Genomic DNA, 18436 nt, shown 5'->3' on the forward strand with positions numbered 1-18436 from the left:
GTAACATTGTCCTTTACATTGTCAGTTAAGTCGGTTGTTGCTTCCACAACGGGGGGGGTATGGTGACATTTGCTACAGGGGGCTGTTCACACTGTTGTTAAACTTTGATAAAGTAAGCAGTAGTTACAATTTGACAGGATTTATTTTTGTTAGATGTATCATTATAAATAAGATGGCCATGACACTGACTTATTATTGAATGCTTTATTCAAGTGTTCAGAATAACTGCAATGATGTTTTAGAGAGGCAGCAAACTTATCAGGAGCACAAAGTACAGTGTAAACCAATCCATGACTGATTGGCGAGGGTGTGGACACCATTAGCCTACGCTGCTCACAACAATGATTTTATTGTCTGCCAAAATAAACTATGGTGTTGTTAGAGTTCTTGTTGTTTTCTTTTTGTGATGATTTTTTCCTGTTTTACTGACAGACATTGAGTTACACGACAGCCTGTCGATAATTAATAAGAGGACAATGACTAATGTTGCCACTGTGTTACCATTTCAAAGTACAAAATCTCGAAAGTACAAACATTCTAACACATAACGAAATGTCAGCAATATTTGAATAACCAATAATTGCACATTACAGTTTTTTCTACCAACATTATTAGATATAGACACATATTCAATTTGTAGTCATGATGTCATGTGTATGCCCAAGCAAACACTCATTTATGCACAGTAAGAGTACAACATTTTAATAAACAGTATGCATATTAATATCTATTATACACAAAGTTTTTGAGTAAAACAAAATGACACTGCAGCTGATTGGACGAACGCATCACGTGGGTCTGGCTTCTCTGGAATTCCAAAGCCAGACCATCATGGCGGCTCATTTGGAATACGATCTCATATTTTACAAAAAAAGTTCAACGAAACGTGTTTCTGAAAACATTTTAAGTGAGAAATAGGCCATTCAGTTGCTGAATCTGTCTTCATTTCAGATCGACAAAGGTCAGTTTAAAAGAGCTTCGTCAGATTTTGAGAGACTCTAGTCACACTCATCCTGCTCGTCATTTCCGGGTTAGCATTCCACCAATCGGATTGGGACTGCCCGCCTTCTGATTCAACATGTCAAATTGGCCCAAATGAAGGCCGACGGCTCCTCCAACTGACGACGGCACGGAACAGACCAAACAGACTCGAGTCACTGACCTCGCCATACTGTCAGACGGCCAATAATCGGGTTGGTGTGTCAGGGCCTTAATGCTTTTGCAGTTAAGGTTAGCTGACGATGGAGAGAGGAAATGAGTTCTGTCGACAGACAAACAAAATGACCATCACAGCAACACGTGTAGTGGGACATTCATATGTATACATGGAGAATGACCACTTCACATCCATTAAAGAGGGGAGAAGGACCTCAATGTTAAATAAAGTAAGTCAAATAACTCCCCTGACTGTCTAACGTTACCTGTCTTTGGTTGCTGGTATCTTTTTCTGTTACTTGATAGTTAAATGTCTCTGCAGCTTTCTGTATTTAAATCCTTGTGTAGTTGTTGCTGATGTGTACTTGTTGATGTGTGGTGGTTATATTCTGTATTTTGCCTTGCTTGCTGCTGCAGGGACACTCGTATGTATTCATCCTTTTTTGTCTTTAAGCTGTGCTGTAAAATGAGTCATAAGCTTTAATAAGTAATAGGCCTACCCTAGGCATTGTATGCTATTTTTTCTTTGGGCCTATATCTATCATAGTAGACCTAGTAAGTCATGTATTTGATACATGCGTTTAGATTTTTGAACTGTTTAATCTGTCAATGTTGTAGTTTTAAGTTGTGATATACAGTGGGGGAAAAAAGTATTTAGTCAGCCACCAATTGTGCAAGTTCTCCCTCTTAAAAAGATGAGCGAGGCCTGTAATTTTCATCATAGGTACACACAAAAAAAATCCAGAAAATCACATTGTAGGATTTTTAATGAATTTATTTGCAAATTATGGTGGAAAATAAGTATTTGGTCAATAACAAAAGTTCATCTCAATACTTTGTTATATACCCTTTGTTGGCAATGACAGAGGTCAAATGTTTTCTGTAAGTCTTCACAAGGTTTTCACACACTGTTGCTGGTATTTTGGCCCATTCCTCCATGCAAATCTACTCTAGAGCAGTGATGTTTTGGGGCTGTCGCTGGGCAACACGGACTTTCAACTCCCTCCAAAGATTTTCTATGAGGTTGAGATCTGGAGACTGGCTAGGCCACTCCAGGACCTTGAAATGCTTCTTACGAAGCCACTCCTTCATTGCCCGGGCGGTGTGTTTGGGATCATTGTCATGCTGAAAGACCCAGCCACGTTTCATCTTCAATGCCCTTGCTGACGGAAGTAGGTTTTCACTCAAAATCTCATGATACATGGCCGCATTCATTCTTTCCTTTATACGGATCAGTCGTCCTGGTCCCTTTGCAGAAAAACAGCCCCAAAGCATGATGTTTCCACCCCCATGCTTCACAGTAGGTATGGTGTTCTTTGGATGCAACTCAGCATTCTTTCCCCTCCAAACACGACAAGTTGAGTTTTTACCAAAAAGTTCTATTTTGGTTTCATCTGACCATATGACATTCTCCCAATCCTCTTCTGGATCATCCAAATGCTCTCTAGCAAACTCCAGATGGGCCTGGACATGTACTGGCTTAAGCAGGGGGACACGTCTGGCACTGCAGGATTTGAGTCCCTGGCAGCGTAGTGTGTTACTGATGGTAGCCTTTGTTACTTTGGTCCCAGCTCTCTGCAGGTCATTCACTAGGTCCCCCCGTGTGGTTCTGGGATTTTTGCTCACCGTTCTTGTGATCATTTTGACCCCACGGGGTGAGATCTTGCGTGGAGCCCCAGATTGAGGGAGATTATTAGTAGTCTTGTATGTCTTCCATTTTCTTATAATTTCTCCCACAGTTGATTTCTTCACACCAAGCTGCTTACCTATTGCAGATTCAGTCTTCCCAGCCTGGTGCAGGTCTACAATTGTGTCCTTTGACAGCTCTTTGGTGTTGGCCATAGTGGAGTTTGGAGTGTGACTGTTTGAGGTTGTGGACAGGTGTCTTTTATACTGATAACAAGTTCAAACAGGTGCCATTAATACAGGTAACGAGTGGAGGACAGAGGAGCCTCTTAAAGAAGAAGTTACAGGTCTGTGAGAGTCATAAATCTTGCTTGTTTGTAGGTGACCAAATACTTATTTTCCCGAGGAATTTGCAAATAAATTCATTAAAAATCCTACTTTTGTTCCCCACTATACCTGTGTGAGAACTGTAAAGTTAAAGTTATAGAGCTTTATAGTACTGCATGCAATTTTACATGCTTAAAGGGTACATAAGAAATGTATTAATCATGTAGGCCTAGTATCTGATATTCAGGCCCTGATCTCTACCAGTTTATTTAGTTTTAATAGGTGATGGTGTTGTTTCTGAGAGTTATGTAGCCTGCTGTCACAGTACAGCTACAGCCACACTGGTGCTCCTGTTGGCTGAAACATTGGCCCTTCCTCAGGTGCGTTTGATGTGTCTGATAGTTGATGAGCAGTCCTCACAGTTCAGCTGGAGAAGGGTCTGGGAAATAAACTGTGTGAGAGAAGACACTCGCTGATTAGGTAAGCGACAGAGCTATGTATAATTAGTTTTCTTGTGATACTATAACTGTGTGATGTATATGTAAAGGTTGTTTGTGCTTACATTGGAAATGGCCTCAAAAATCACATCTTCATTTTCCCCATTCTGGGATAATACATAAGCTTTCAGGTCAAGGGTCACTATATGGGCATCTGTAGAAAAAAAGGTGCAAATTAAAATTTATTTTACAATTTAAACTTAACTTCAGAACTGAAGTACAGAAGACCATGTGATGGTGGAATCTGTATTTATGTTGGAAAATTGAGATTTGCTCACACCTGCTGGTAAATATGTGACACTACTGGGATCCAGAGTTGTCCTGGTGTCTGTCAGTGTTGTCCCTGCTATGAGGACAAAGAAACTATTATTAAGAATGCCAAAGGAGGTGAATCTCTGACTGACCCTGATGGAAACAAAAAAAATTCAGATTTGACAAAAGACTGCCAATACATTTTCAGCAGTGACATAAATAATTTATATATTTCTTCAAATATGAATTTTGGAAATGACTTGAGCAGAAATCATAATGACCAACCTGGAGCTGCGGAGACTGAGGATGCTGAAGTTGTGAGTCCATCTAATTGCGTAGATGTAGTACTGTTGCTGTTTTGCCTGGTTGCTGTAGCAGCAGACATCATGGAGACTGAGTTTGTGCTCACATCTGATGATGATGATGCAGTAGTGCTGCTTATTGTGCTGTGTTCTGTTGTTGAAGACACTGCAGATGACGGAGATGGGGGGATATCTGTGGGTGTAGATGTACTGCTTTTACTTGTTGTGCTTTGTGGTGTTGTGTCAGAAGCTGTGGGTGTTGAAGTTAGATTAGGGTTGCACGATATCAACAAAATGTGTTATTGCCATATTGATTATGAATAGTGCGATACCTCTATTAATTTTGATATTTTTAAACATATGTAAAATTATAAAAGTTAGGGGAAAACGCATCAAAATAGATTCATAACAAATAAAACAAGTTTTCTTACAACACAAGGTTTATTTCAACTGACTGTCATATTGGACTGGTACAACATGAATACATAAATAAGGGCCATGTCTACAGAACAGGACATGTTTTACTGGTTGTACAGTATAAAATAAATGAATAAAGACACAACTTTTCTTTCGCTTCTCTGATTCGTTCTCTTTTGTTGTCTCTATCTATGCACTTGCACTTGTCACTCTGTCGAAATATGCACACACGTGGTACACTCCATCGGGTTTGTAGTGTACCCGTGCGCTGATGTGCACTAACATGTGGAAGTGGCACGGTAACTGGCCAATGAAATTATGACCATTATAGCGTTTCAGGCGGGCTCTAAATTGAACACAATTAAGCCACACATTTTGTGGGACGCAGCGCTCCACAAAATAAAAAAAATATTGCTTACTTATCGTAACACTTTCGATATAATATTGCACAACGTGATATTGAGATAACGATATTGAGTCGATATATCATGCACCCCTAGTGTAGATGTAGTACTGCTGCTTGTTGTGATTAGGGATGCGCCAATCCGACTTCTTCAGTCCCGATACCGATGCCTGGGCTTTGTGTATCTGTCGATACCCGATACCGATCCCATACCGTTGTTGAATTAATAATACACTGTATACCTTTTACCTTCTACCTTCCTTCCACCATGTGGAAGCGACTAAAGGCACCAGACTTTTCCTAACTAAGACAAATAACATAGATGTAATGTATTGAATTCTTATTTATTTGTACACTCAACTCTTCCAGCATGCGACACATGTGCGACAGAGGGGAAAAAAACAAAACAAAAACAAAACTGGATCGGCACGTATTGGATTGGTGCACCCCTAGTTGTGATGGGTGTGCTTGGCGGCGCAGTGGTAAAAGCTATAATCAAGAATAGAGATATGCACTATTAAATCTTAAACCTCATCTCAAATCCTAAAGTGACATAGTGTAAATTAGGGGTGCACTGATCAGATATTAAGATCGGATATCAGTCACGATATTGACTAAATAGCTGGATCGGGGATCGGAAAAATGATCAGATCAACAGGCCGATCCAGTTTTGTTAGTTTTTTTTCCCCTCTGTCGCACGTGTGTCAAATGCTGGAAGAGTCGAGTGTACAAATAAATAAGAATTCAATACATTACATCTATGTTATTTTGTCTTAGTTAGGAAAGTAATGTTTAGTTAGGAAAGTGTGGTGCCTTTAGCCTCTTCCACATGGTGGAAGGAAGGTAGAAGGTAAAAGGTATACAGTGTATTATTAATTCAACAACGGTATGGGTTGTTGAATAAGCCCAGGCATCGGTATCAGTATCGGACTGAAAAAGTGTGTTTACCCTCACTCACGTTGCGTGCAGGTGGACTTGTAGTCAGGACAGCAGTCGCCAAATTGCAAGCAGGCGTTATCACAGAAACATTGCCTGAAGCAGGAGTCGTTTCGACCAGGACAACACAGCAGGGGTGGACCTGCACAGCCTGAAGCACACACAGAACAGCTGTATACAAGATCACCACTGTACTCATTTGTTACTAGCTGGAAACTGTTATGACATAGTCACTGTCAGCAGCACCGTATTAACAGAAGAACATTGGTTAAAAAACAAATGAATACAAAATATTGATTCTAGGGAAAAGAATCATTTTTAAAAATCGTCGCAAACAAAATTGCCATTGAGCTTAGGAGAAAGTTGGAAAGGATCACTCCAAGTCAGAATGAAAGGGGGTGAACATGTTTTATGCATCTTGGATGGATGCAGCTGAGAAACATGAAAGGGATGTTGCTGATCATTGTGGGGTTGAGATGGAGGCAGAATATGTTGCACTGGAGGAATGGGAGCAGGAAGTACAGTGTATGAGGTGGTGTTGTGGGTGTTACCTTTTGGAGCTGCTGGTTGAGCTAGAAAATGAAAAAGGACGATGACATTTCATTTCATTTGAATGCAGGAAAAACAAACGTTTAAGTTAAGCAATTGCTTGAGCATTGATGGTGGAATCTATGTTTTTGTTGAAAAATTGGGATTTGCTGCCACCTGCTGCGAATCTCTAACTGAACCTGATGCAAACAGAACAATTCAGATTTGACAATAGATTGCCAATACATGTATGCTGGCTTTAGCAGGAATCATAATGACCAACCTGTAGCCGCAGAGACTGAGGATGCTGTAGTTGTGAGGCCATCTAATTGCGTATATGTAGTGCTGTTGCTGTCTTGGCTGGTTGCTGTAGCAGCAGACATCATGGAGGCTGAGTTTGTGCTCACATCTGATGATGATGCAGTAGTGCTGCTTGTACTGGGTAATGTTGAAGACACTGCAGATGACGGAGATGGGGGGGTATCTGTGGGTGCAGATGTACTTGTGCTTGGTGGTGTTGTGTCAGAAGCTTCGGGTGCTGAAGTTGTGCTGGTATTAACAAGTGTAGAGGAGGTACTGCTGTTTGTTGTGCTGGGTCCTGGAGAAATATAGTCTGTTGATGATGTTGTGCTGTTATCTGCTGGGGAGACAGTGGTAAAAGCTATAATCAAGAAGAAGCTGGGGAGAATGGTAAAGTTGGGGATGTTGCTGATCATTGTGGGGTTGAGATGGAGGAAGAATCTGTTGCACGAGGAATGGGAGCAGGAAGTACAGTGTATGAGGTGGTGTTGTGGGTATTACCTTTTGGAGCTGCTGGTTGAGCTAGAAAATGAAAAAGGACGATGACATTTCATTTCATTTGAATGCAGGAAAAACAAACGTTTAAGTTAAGCAATTGCTTGAGCATTGATGGTGGAATCTATGTTTTCTGTTGAAAAATTGGGATTTACTGCCACCTGCTGCGAATCTCTAACTGAACCTGATGCAAACAGAACAATTCAGATTTGACAATAGATTGCCAATACATGTATGCTGGCTTTAGCAGGAATCATAATGACCAACCTGTAGCCGCAGAGACTGAGGATGCTGTAGTTGTGAGGCCATCTAATTGCGTATATGTAGTGCTGTTGCTGTCTTGGCTGGTTGCTGTAGCAGCAGACATCATGGAGGCTGAGTTTGTGCTCACATCTGATGATGATGCAGTAGTGCTGCTTGTACTGGGTAATGTTGAAGACACTGCAGATGACGGAGATGGGGGGGTATCTGTGGGTGCAGATGTACTTGTGCTTGGTGGTGTTGTGTCAGAAGCTTCGGGTGCTGAAGTTGTGCTGGTATTAACAAGTGTAGAGGAGGTACTGCTGTTTGTTGTGCTGGGTCCTGGAGAAATATAGTCTGTTGATGATGTTGTGCTGTTATCTGCTGGGGAGACAGTGGTAAAAGCTATAATCAAGAAGAAGCTGGGGAGAATGGTAAAGTTGGGGATGTTGCTGATCATTGTGGGGTTGAGATGGAGGAAGAATCTGTTGCACGAGGAATGGGAGCAGGAAGTACAGTGTATGAGGTGGTGTTGTGGGTTTTACCTGTTGGAGCTGCCGGTTGAGCTAGAAAATGAAAAAGGACAATGACATTTCATTTGAATGCAGGAAAAACAAACGTATGCATTTGCTCGAGATGAAAGAGGAGACTGGCATGGATGTCACAGTGAAGTCGTACAGCAGAATTGGACATTCGTGTTGTAAATTTTTCCCCTAAGATGGTTCTCAGACAACTAGATTCAGTTTCATTTACCCTGCAACAGGTAGAGAACGGTCTAATTCCAGGTGCTAGGCCTGTAACAATTATGAAATAATTGTCTAACCGTAATTTTTTTACATGTTCATTCAAAACATTAGAGCATTTTTTAATAAAATTGGTCACACTATTGTTTGGACCCATCAAACGCGTTTGCAATACCGGCGTAGCATCACCTAACTTTAACGTTAGCTAGCCTTTGATACTATGGATACGCCCCACCCGCAGGTGCAAGTTCAGTCGGCTTTCGAACATTAAAAATCCACCCAAGCACCTAAGGTCCTAAGGCGTATGACTGTTGATTCTGTTTAGATGTGCCAAATTGTAATTATATAAGTGATTATTGGTCGGACTGTTTAGCTAAAGCTATGCTAGTGGCAGCTGTCACTTGTTGCCATAGCAACTTCTAACAACCGTCTAAAGCTAAAGCCAGAGAAATTAAACACACTCTGTTTTTTGTTTATGATTAAGGCTTTGTTTTTTTTATTGATGGGAATAAATGTTTTCTTTTAAATTTTTTGTTAATTTAAGCAAACAAATAAATTTATTGATAATAAATAGGGGTGGTTTACGTAGTAGGCTGTGAACCTGCGTATCTGGGTCACATAACAGTGATATATAACATAAGATGCATCCTGGGATCCATTTAAACTTTAATTTGTTTGAAAAAGCAATAAATAAATAAATGTATTATTTAACTAAAATAGCCAATTATAATTTGAATTGCAATTATTTCTGAGACAATTAATTGTCCAGCAAAACTTGGAATTGTTACAGGCCTAACACATGCTTCAAAATGCTAACACTTGATTAGGGATTCCTCCTTTGTCTAGACATTCTAGCATTCATGTAGGCTAAATGTCAGTTTTAGAGATACACAAAAAGTACAATAAATGTATTTATAGGATATAATTGACATTTCTTTTGCCAATTTTCTCCACATATTCTCAGGTTTTTCCCAAATAACTCCTTTTTTACCGTTCATTACGCTCCCACTGCTTTTCTCTTTATACATCCATGGCTTTTCCCCTGTCCAATGCAGGAACAAAGCTGTTGCTGTTTGTCTAGAATAGGGTTGTTTAACTTGGTGCAAGCCACTTTTTTTGTTTCCATTTACAGAGCCAGCACTGTGTATACTATGAACACCTGATTGTTTTTCAGCGCACATACAGAATAGTCAGCTAGCAGTCCATGAGGAGATACTGTATCTGCTGAATTTGACAAAACATGTATTGGATTACAAATGCTGACTGCACTTTTGGGTTGTCACTGGATAAATAGAAGTTTTTACTAAAGGTGTCACTTATATCATCAGGACCTTACCAAAACGTTACATAAAACATTTACATGCAGGGTCATTCCTGGCTCAGAATGGGCCTTTGAGGGGATACATGAAGTAGGGGTGGGGAATTTTGAGAGGCAAAGACTTCATTTCCTGCATTCTGATACATTTTTAGGCACACATTTATGGTGAAAATTTCTGTATTTAGGTCAAGAAAAACACAAAATTCTGTAACTTTTTCCCAAGGAGCACATTTTGCTCCTATGTTGAAAAATGTAGTGACTTAAATAAGGTAACTGCTAATACTGTTGGAGCTAATTTATACAATAGTGTTATGAATACAAAACATTATGACGTGTAATGTTTTCTATTTCGAAATACATTCTATTGATCAATAAATTGTCATTGACGTTGAATAGGCTATACAGTAGCGTAACGGACTTCCCCCATGGTTCGGCACGCATGTGAACCACGGATTTATTGCAAATTAAACCATCATGGTGTGAAATACAATTTAACTGCCCCTGTTACGTGAACAGGTCTCAGCAGAGAGACGGAGCTGAAAATAAGACGTTTTGGCGCTGGCTAAAACCGCTTTTGGGGGCGCCAAAACTTTCTCTATGCAGGAAAAACCCTGACCTCGTTAAGCCTCTTTTCTTAATTTAGATAACTGAATTAGTAATTTATTATTCTTAGTGCCTATTTATAGGGGTAATGTTCACACTGTGTAATAACCACTACAATAAGCAATGATAAATGACCTCTTACTAACGTGTAATATGAGAACAGGTGGCTGCTGTTCTACCACTTTAAATGCTTACGACTTATGAACCAAGTCAATCGGCTAAAAATAAAAGCAAGAACCCAATGGAGAATGACCTGATCCAGCAGGAGCATATTGTTTTAATGTTGCCTGTTTGCATTTGTGAGACAATTATATAATTTACCATTCTATTTAGGAATAATCTAATCAGCTGAGTCATGTAGTATGGATGAATTTTTAATCGTCATAAATAAATGAGCTTTTTACAATCCAGTAACAAATCTATCAAATTAAGCTAGCTAGTAAAGTAATTGTTTATCAACTTCATTGTAACTGTGTATCCTAAGTTAAACACGTTTTTGTTTAATGAGATAAGTATGCCGTGACTTTATTAAACTATTTGATATTAAATGTGATAATGTTTCACTCACCATCATAAAGTAGGCATGCCAACAGGAGAGAGAAGTACAATGTAAACCGATCCATGACTCTGTGTGGCTGCTGAGTGTTGCAAAAGCTTTTTTTATACAGGCACACTCCTGATGAAAATAATACTATTGTCTGCCAGGAAAAAAAACGATTTCCTTGTCTTACAGAATAGTATCATGTTACGGAAGTTCTGTAACATTTTTCTTTGTGTAATAATTGGAACATAGTCAGACTGGTAGATATGTCAAGAATGCAGTTACCTACACTTGAGACTGGAATGATTAGACTGATGGCGACACAAGTCATGGCTCCAGACTAACCTTTTGCCTTGGTTGCACTGGTGCGCCTAACTTTTTTTATTTAGGTGCACCAGCAAAAAATATAGGTGCACCCAAATTTTTCCTTGTGTCGCCGTTAACGCTGAATGGCGATACACAATATATAGCTCTGTATTTTTTTACAAAGTGGGCTAAATATTCAGGTTTAAGTCAAAGCCACTTTTCACAAGCTCTTTTATTAAAACAGATTGTGATTCACATACAATGCAAAGACATGGTTTCCTTTACCAGTTTGAAAATATACAATGGCAACACATGTAAATGAAAGTTATCTGAAATAAATAGCCTAGGAGATATATATATGGACTGAAGAGAGGGGGAGTGCGATGGACTGAAGCGTATGTCACTCACAGAGTGACGGCTGACTCATTATGAATGGGTCCAGCACGGGTCGAATGCACTTTGGCGGGTCAGCGGCGTTACACACGTCTTGTGTAGGCTATGAAATGTCTGTATCGTCACTGCACTGCATTTTTATGAACTATGATATTCTGGTGGGTCACATCTCTCACCCAGGTCCAGCAGGCTCCGTCTCACACGCTATTAGCCTACTCAACGAACTGAAGTTAGTTGCATTTAATAACTTCTAACGTGTTTTTCGCCGTGGCGACCGCAATAACAGAGAGTTACCAGCGGAAACACTGGTACCAATACAGGTTTCCCTCTCATACTTAACAATATACAGTCAGCATGTGTAACGCAACATTAAACCATATTGATATAAATGACATTGCTTCGTTCGTGGAGAGGCAGCGGATGCAAGGACGTTGGGTGCACCGGTGCGACCTAGGAAAAATCTTAGTCGCACCCTTACAAATTTTGGTTGCATGTGCTACCAAATTGGTCGCACTCTAGAGCCCTTCAAGTGTAACCACAGTGCATGTTTATTAGAACAATGAACTGAAGATTCAATAGAAAACCTACTAACGCACTGGCTTTCAAATACACATTACGACAAGTGCAAGAAACATTTTGTATAACCATTTACTGCATTTCTTTCCAACAGTAATCAGATAGTGATGAATAATCCATTTGTAGTCATGCATAATCATAATACAATTTTCATACAGTATATGCACATCTGTAAGACTATCACCTTAAAATAAATAGTATGCTGTTGGCGATAACACAAACAGTAAAGTCTGACATATAGTACAAAAATTACTTGAGAAAGTTAGAGATTTCTTAAAAATATATATGAAAGCTGTTCATTGTGTGGCCTGTGGTATTGCTGCATGTAGCTTTCTTCAGAACCATTGTACCCCAAAATTACTTATAGAAGGACCCTGAATACGGAAAAAACGATTCCAATAAAGAAACAATTCCGATGGAATCGTAATTTTTGAAACGATTCCAAGTAGGAATCGGTTCTCGATGCCCAACCCTACTTACAGTTTCTTTCTACATCAGAGGAAGACATTGTACTACTACATTTACACAGATAACGTGGAAGATTCAGAATTTAATCACAAAATATCACAATTAAAATGTGGAGTAATCAGACATATGGCATTGTGCTTCCCATCCGACCTGTTTATGAGAGCCAATCGGCAAAAAGCTGCGGTAATCAACCACCAGAAGTGGACCGAGTACAGAGACGGACTCACATTCGACAGAGACGCGGTCAGCCGGCACCGGACTGTAAGTGTGTTTGGAGAGAGAGAGAGAGAGAGAGAGAGAGAGAGAGAGAGAGAGAGAGAGATGCTTAGTGGCTTGATGGTTAACTTTGAAGTATGGCTATACTAATTGCGGGGGTATTTTGCCGACGGTAATATTATTAGTTAGAAGCACACTCAATTAACCGGACCCAGGGTGGGTCTGATGAAAACTGCTGTCTTCGCCCCTGTCGGCTCCGAGATTGTCTCGCATTGCCTGAACTTTCTGCACAGCGCTGTGGAGGAAGCTCAGAGATTAAGTTATGTTCTGCCTCTGTTTAGAAGTGGTGAATTAACAGCTCTAATTAATAGGTGATGGTGTTGTTTCTGAGAGTTGTGCAGCCTGCTGTCACAGTACTGCTACAGCCACACTGGTGCTCCTGTTGGCTGAAACATTGGCCCTTCCTCAGGTGCGTTTGATGTGTCTGATAGTTGATGAGCAGCCCTCACAGTTCAGCTGGAGAAGGGTCTGGGAAATAAACTGTGTGAGGGAAGACACTCGCTGATTAGTTGTGCGACAGGGCTGTGTATAATGTTTTTTTGTGAAACTGTAACTGCACAATGTATATGTGAAGGTTGTTTGTGCTTACATTTGATAAAGCCTCAAAAATCACATCTTCATTGTCCTCATTCTGGGATAAAACGGAAGCTTTCAGGTAAATAGTCACTGTATGGGCATCTGAGGAGGTAAAGGTGCAAAAACAAATATATTTAACAATTTAAACTTAAAGCTATAGTGCGTAGTTTCTGCCGCCTCCATGAGAAATTCAAAGTAATGACAACAAAACTGCCCCCCCCATACTGAGAAATACAGAGAGAGTTAATTAGCTCTGTAGCAACTCATTTGGCAATGTACATCAAAAAGTTACACACTAGAGCTTTAACTAGAGTACAGAAGTCCATGTGATGGTGGAATCTGTGTTTTTGTTGGAAAATCCAGATTTGCTCCCACCTGCTGGTGAAGATGTGACACTAGTGGTATCCAGAGTTGTCCTGGTGTCTGTCAGTGTTGTCCCTGCTATGAGGACAAGGACACTATTAGTTAGCATGCCAAAGGAGGTGAATCTCTGACTGACCCTGATGGAAACAAAAAAAATTCAGATTTGACAAAAGATTGCCAATACATTTTCAGCAGTGACAATTAATGTATTTCTTCAAATATACATTTTTGACATGGCTTCAGCAGAAATCATAATGACCAACCTGTAGCTGCGGAGACTGAGGATGCTGAAGTTGTGAGGCCATCTAATTGCGTATATGTAGTGCTGTTGCTGTCTTGGCTGGTTGCTGTAGCAGCAGACATCATGGAGGCTGAGTTTGTGCTCAAATCTGATGATGATGCAGTAGTGCTGCTTGTACTGGGTAATGTTGAAGACACTGCAGATGACGGAGATGGGGGGGTATCTGTGGGTGTAGATGTACTTGTGCTTGGTGGTGTTGTGTCAGAAGCTTCGGGTGCTGAAGTTGTGCTGGTATTAACAAGTGTAGAGGAGGTACTGCTGTTTGTTGTGCTGGGTCCTGGAGAAATATATTGATTGATTATTGATGATGTTGTGCTGTTATCTGCTGGGGAGACAGTGGTAAAAGCTATAATCAAGAAGAAGCTGGGGAGAATGGTAAAGTTGGGGATGTTGCTGATCATTGTGGGGTTGAGATGGAGGAAGAATCTGTTGCACGAGGAATGGGAGCAGGAAGTACAGTGTATGAGGTGGTTTTGTGGGTTTTACCTGTTGGAGTTGCCGGTTTAGCTAGAAAATGAAAAAGGACGGTGACATTTCATTTCATTTGAATGCAGGAAAACAAATGTTTAAGTTAAGCAATTGCTTGAGATGTGATGGTGGAATCTGTGTTTTTGTTGAAAAATCGGGATTTGCTGACACCTGCTGGTAAATATGTGACACTAGTATCCAGAGTTGTACTGGAGTCTGTCAGTGTTGTCCCTGCTATGAGGACAAGGACACTATTAGTAAGCATGCCAACGGAGGTGAATCTCTAACTGACCCTGATGCAAAAAAAGAAAAAAAAATGAGATTTGACAAAAGATTGCCAATACATTTTCAGCAGTGACATACAGAATTAATATATTTCTTTAAATATGAATTTTGGAAATGGCTTGAGCAGAAATCATAATGACCAACCTGGAGCTGCGGAGACTGAGGATGCTGAAGTTGTGAGTCCATCTAATTGCGTATATGTAGTACTGCTGCTGTCTTGGCTGGTTGCTGTAGCAGCAGACATCATGGAGACTGAGTTTGTGCTCACATCTGATGATGATGCAGTAGTGCTGCTTATTGTGCTGTGTTCTGTTGTTGAAGACACTGCAGATGACGGATATGAGGGGATATCTGTGGGTGTAGATGTACTGCTTGTACTTGTTGTGCTTGGTGGTGTTGTGTCAGAAGCTGTGGGTGCTGAAGTTATACTGATATTTACAAGTACAGATGTAGTACTGCTGTTTGTTGTGCTGGGATTTGGAGAAATGGAGTCTGTAGATGTTGTGCTGTTATCTGCTGGGGAGACTGGTAAAGTTGTGCTGTTATCTGCTGGTGTAGGTGAGCTGCTACTTGTTTGGCTGGTTGCTGTAGTAGCAGGTACTCTAGATGCTGAAGTTGTACTCTCTTCCATCAGTGTAGATGTTGTATTTGGTGCTGACGAGACAGTGGATGAAGAAGTTGATGTAGTACTGCTGCTTGTTGTGATGGGTGTGTTTGGCGGCGCAGTGGTAAAAGCTGTAATCAAGAATAAAGATATGCACTATTAAATCTTAAACCTCATCTCAAATCCTCAACTGACATAACATGATGATGATAATATTTAAGTTGTTTGTATTCACTCTTACTCACGTTGTGTGCAAGTTGAAATGTAGTCAGGACAGCAGTCGCCAAATTGCAAGCAGGCGCTATCACAGAAACATTGCCTGAAGCAGTTGTTGTTTACACCAGGACAACACAGCACAGGTGGACCTGCACAGCCTGAAGCACACACAGAACAGCTGTATACAAGATCACCACTGTACTTATTTATAACTGTAATTTCACTCGTTATTTCAAGATCATAAGATCATGAGGCATTTCTAAAAACGAATCGTTTTCTTAAAAAAATATACATCACATGTCAGTCAGTCTGTTTTGCTGAAAACATATACGACAGTCGCCGTCAGCAGTACCGTATTAACAGAAAATATTTAGGTCAATCATTGATTAAAAAAAAGAAGAAGCAAATAACAAATTTTGATTCTAGGGAAAATAATCAATTTTAAAATTGTCTAAAAAAAAATCTAAATTTTTGATTCCCCCCCCCCCACCCCTACTAATTGCACCACATTGTGCCATAGCAAGTAGTGTAGATATAATGGTACTAGTAGTTGTAGCTAAGAATCTCTAGATTGAGGGGTCTGTGAGATATTTAGTTGCTGCCTGGCAGAGCTGTTAGTGCTCAGGGGAAGGTTGGAAAGGATCACTTCAAGTCAGAATGAAAGGGGGTGAAAATGTTTGATGCATCTTGGATGGATGCAGCTGAGAAACATGAAAGGGATGTTGCTGATCATTGTGGGGTTGAGATGGAGGCAGAATATGTTGCACTGGAGGAATGGGAGCAGGAAGTACATGAGGTGGTGTTGTGGGTTTTACCTGTTGAAGCTGCTGGTTGAGCTAGAAAATGAAAAGGGACAATGACATTTCATTTCATTTGAATGCAGGAAAAACAAACATATGCATTTGCTCGAGATGAAAGAGAGGGAGACTGGCTTGGATTTCACAGTAAAGTCGTACAGCAAAATTGGGCATTGGTGTTGTTAATCTTTCCTGTAAAATGGTTTTCAGTCACCTAGATTCATTTTAATTTACCCTGCAACAGGTAGAGAACGGTCTAATTAAGGAATTCCTCCTTTGTCGTGACAACATTGCATATAGGCTAAATGTCTGGCAAATTATTTTTTTTTGCCATTTTTCCCACATTATTTTAGGTTTTTTCTTTAAAGGTGAGGACCCAAATAAATACAGCCAATACATCAGTGCTCCTTTTTTACCGTCCATCACGCTCCCAATGTCTTTCTTTTTATATCACATCCATGGCTTTTCCCCTGTCCTGTGCACAAACACAGCTGTTGCTCTGTTGTGTAACCTTGTGCAAACCACTTTTTTTGTTTCCCATTTACAGAGACAGGGCTGTATATGAACACCGGATTTTTTTTTAGCGCACACACAGAACAGTCAGCTGGCAGTCCATGAGGAAATACTGTATTTGCTGGATTTGACAAAACATGTATTGGATTAGAATCACTGACTGCACCTTCGGTTTGTCACTGGATAAATAGAAGTTTACCTACTAAAGGTGTCACTTACTGTCATCAAGACCTTTCCAAACCTTTACGTAAAACATAAGAACTGAATTAGTAATTTGTTATTTGTAGTGCCTATTTATAGGGGTAATTTTCACACTGTGGTCAGTACAATAAGCAATGATAAATAACCTCTTACTAACGTGTAATATGAGAACAGGTGGCTGCTGTTCTACCACTTTAAATGCTTACGACTTATGAACCAAGTCAATCGGCTAAAAATAAAAGCAAGAACCCAATGGAGAATGACCTGATCCAGCAGGAGCATATTGTTTTAATGTTGCCTGTTTGCATTTGTGAGACAATTATATAATTTACCATTCTATTTAGGAATAATCTAATCAGCTGAGTCATGTAGTATGGATGAATTTTTAATCGTCATAAATAAATGAGCTTTTTACAATCCAGTAACAAATCTATCAAATTAAGCTAGCTAGTAAAGTAATTGTTTATCAACTTCATTGTAACTGTGTATCCTAAGTTAAACACGTTTTTGTATAATGAGATAAGTATGCCGTGACTTTATTAAACTATTTGATATTAAATGTGATAATGTTTCACTCACCATCATAAAGTAGGCATGCCAACAGGAGAGAGAAGTACAATGTAAACCGATCCATGACTCTGTGTGGCTGCTGAGTGTTGCAAAAGCTTTTTTTATACAGGCACACTCCTGATGAAAATAATACTATTGTCTGCCAGGAAAAAAAACAGTTACCTTGTCTTACAGAATAGTATCATGTTACAGAAGTTCTGTAACACTTTTCTTTGTGTAATAATTGGAACATAGTCAGACTGGTAGATATGTCAAGAATGCAGTTACCTACACTTGAGACTGGAATGATTAGACTGATGGCGACACAAGTGTAACCACAGTGCATGTTTATTAGAACAATGAACTGAAGATTCAGTAGACAACCTACTAACGCACTGGCTTTCAAATACACATTATGATAAGTGCAAGAAACATTGTGTATCATCATTTATTTATTTCCAACAGTATCGACAGTGATGAATAATCCATTTGTAGTCCTGCATAATCATAATTTTTCATACAGTATATGCACATCCGTAATAATATCACCTTAGAATAAAAAGTATGCTGTTGGCAATGACACAAACGGTAAAGTCTGATATATATAGTACAAATGTTTTTTGAGAAAGTTACGATGTTAGAGATTTCTTAAAAATAGTAGCAGATTCATGAAACTCCCAGAAAGCTTTATTTGCCACTGATTATGTTTATGCCAAGTCATGTTTGGTAGCTTAGGTTTAGGAGAGGATACCTTGTCAAAGGAAAAAAATGAAATCAGCATTATTTTTGTCCTTATTTTATAGGTGATATATATTATCAGTGTGGAGTTTTCTTGTAAACTGCCACAGTGATGTTTCTACT

The 18436-nt window shown here is 39.7% G+C and overlaps 2 protein-coding genes across 6 annotated transcripts; both read right to left on the bottom strand.

Annotated features, from left to right (window-relative positions):
- Nucleotides 1-643: 643 nt before the first annotated feature.
- Nucleotides 644-10821, bottom strand: LOC144526308 (uncharacterized). 4 transcript variants are annotated; one of them, XM_078263713.1, is made up of 11 exons: nucleotides 10711-10821; nucleotides 8024-8044; nucleotides 7506-7859; nucleotides 7245-7265; nucleotides 6727-7083; nucleotides 6467-6487; nucleotides 5938-6066; nucleotides 4143-4409; nucleotides 3886-3951; nucleotides 3671-3759; nucleotides 644-3559 (listed from the first exon to the last, which is right to left on the bottom strand). In XM_078263713.1, exons 1-11 carry the CDS (start codon nucleotides 10763-10765, stop codon nucleotides 3485-3487), a joined length of 1455 nt encoding a protein of 484 aa, XP_078119839.1. In that variant the 5' UTR covers nucleotides 10766-10821; the 3' UTR covers nucleotides 644-3484. The 4 variants fall into 4 exon arrangements, with proteins under 4 accessions (XP_078119839.1, XP_078119838.1, XP_078119837.1 ...); XM_078263712.1 differs by having other exon boundaries at nucleotides 6727-7080; nucleotides 7506-7862; XM_078263711.1 differs by having other exon boundaries at nucleotides 7506-7862.
- Nucleotides 10822-11203: 382 nt separating this feature from the next.
- On the bottom strand, nucleotides 11204-17745 carry LOC144526309 (uncharacterized). Of its 2 annotated transcripts, XM_078263715.1 has the most exons (7): nucleotides 17606-17745; nucleotides 16331-16351; nucleotides 15545-15673; nucleotides 14840-15430; nucleotides 13654-13719; nucleotides 13292-13380; nucleotides 11204-13182 (listed from the first exon to the last, which is right to left on the bottom strand). In XM_078263715.1, the coding sequence occupies exons 1-7, from the start codon at nucleotides 17658-17660 to the stop codon at nucleotides 13108-13110; spliced, it is 1026 nt and encodes a 341-aa protein (XP_078119841.1). In that variant the 5' UTR covers nucleotides 17661-17745; the 3' UTR covers nucleotides 11204-13107. The 2 variants fall into 2 exon arrangements, with proteins under 2 accessions (XP_078119841.1, XP_078119843.1); XM_078263717.1 differs by lacking the exons at nucleotides 11204-13182; nucleotides 13292-13380; nucleotides 13654-13719 and adding an exon at nucleotides 14501-14644.
- Nucleotides 17746-18436: the final 691 nt, after the last annotated feature.

Source organism: Sander vitreus, chromosome 12, assembly GCF_031162955.1.
Source record: "Sander vitreus isolate 19-12246 chromosome 12, sanVit1, whole genome shotgun sequence".
NCBI classification, from domain to species: Eukaryota; Metazoa; Chordata; class Actinopteri; order Perciformes; family Percidae; genus Sander; species Sander vitreus.

Excerpts from the sequence above, each read along its gene's own strand:
- LOC144526308 (XM_078263711.1), bottom strand. The coding sequence starts at position 10,765 with ATGGATCGGTTTACATTGTACTTCTCTCTCCTGTTGGCATGCCTACTT. Across the intron at positions 7,863-8,023 it reads TCAACCGGCAGCTCCAACAG|CAGATAACAGCACAACATCA; the intron begins GTAAAACCCACA and ends CTGTCTCCCCAG. Across the intron at positions 4,410-5,937 it reads CAAGTCCACCTGCACGCAAC|CTTCTGACACAACACCACAA; the intron begins GTGAGTGAGGGT and ends CAACACCCACAG.
- LOC144526309 (XM_078263715.1), bottom strand. The coding sequence starts at position 17,660 with ATGGATCGGTTTACATTGTACTTCTCTCTCCTGTTGGCATGCCTACTT. Across the intron at positions 15,674-16,330 it reads TCAACCAGCAGCTTCAACAG|GCTGTGCAGGTCCACCTGTG; the intron begins GTAAAACCCACA and ends TGTGTGCTTCAG. Across the intron at positions 13,183-13,291 it reads TTTTTGAGGCTTTATCAAAT|TTTATTTCCCAGACCCTTCT; the intron begins GTAAGCACAAAC and ends TCCCTCACACAG.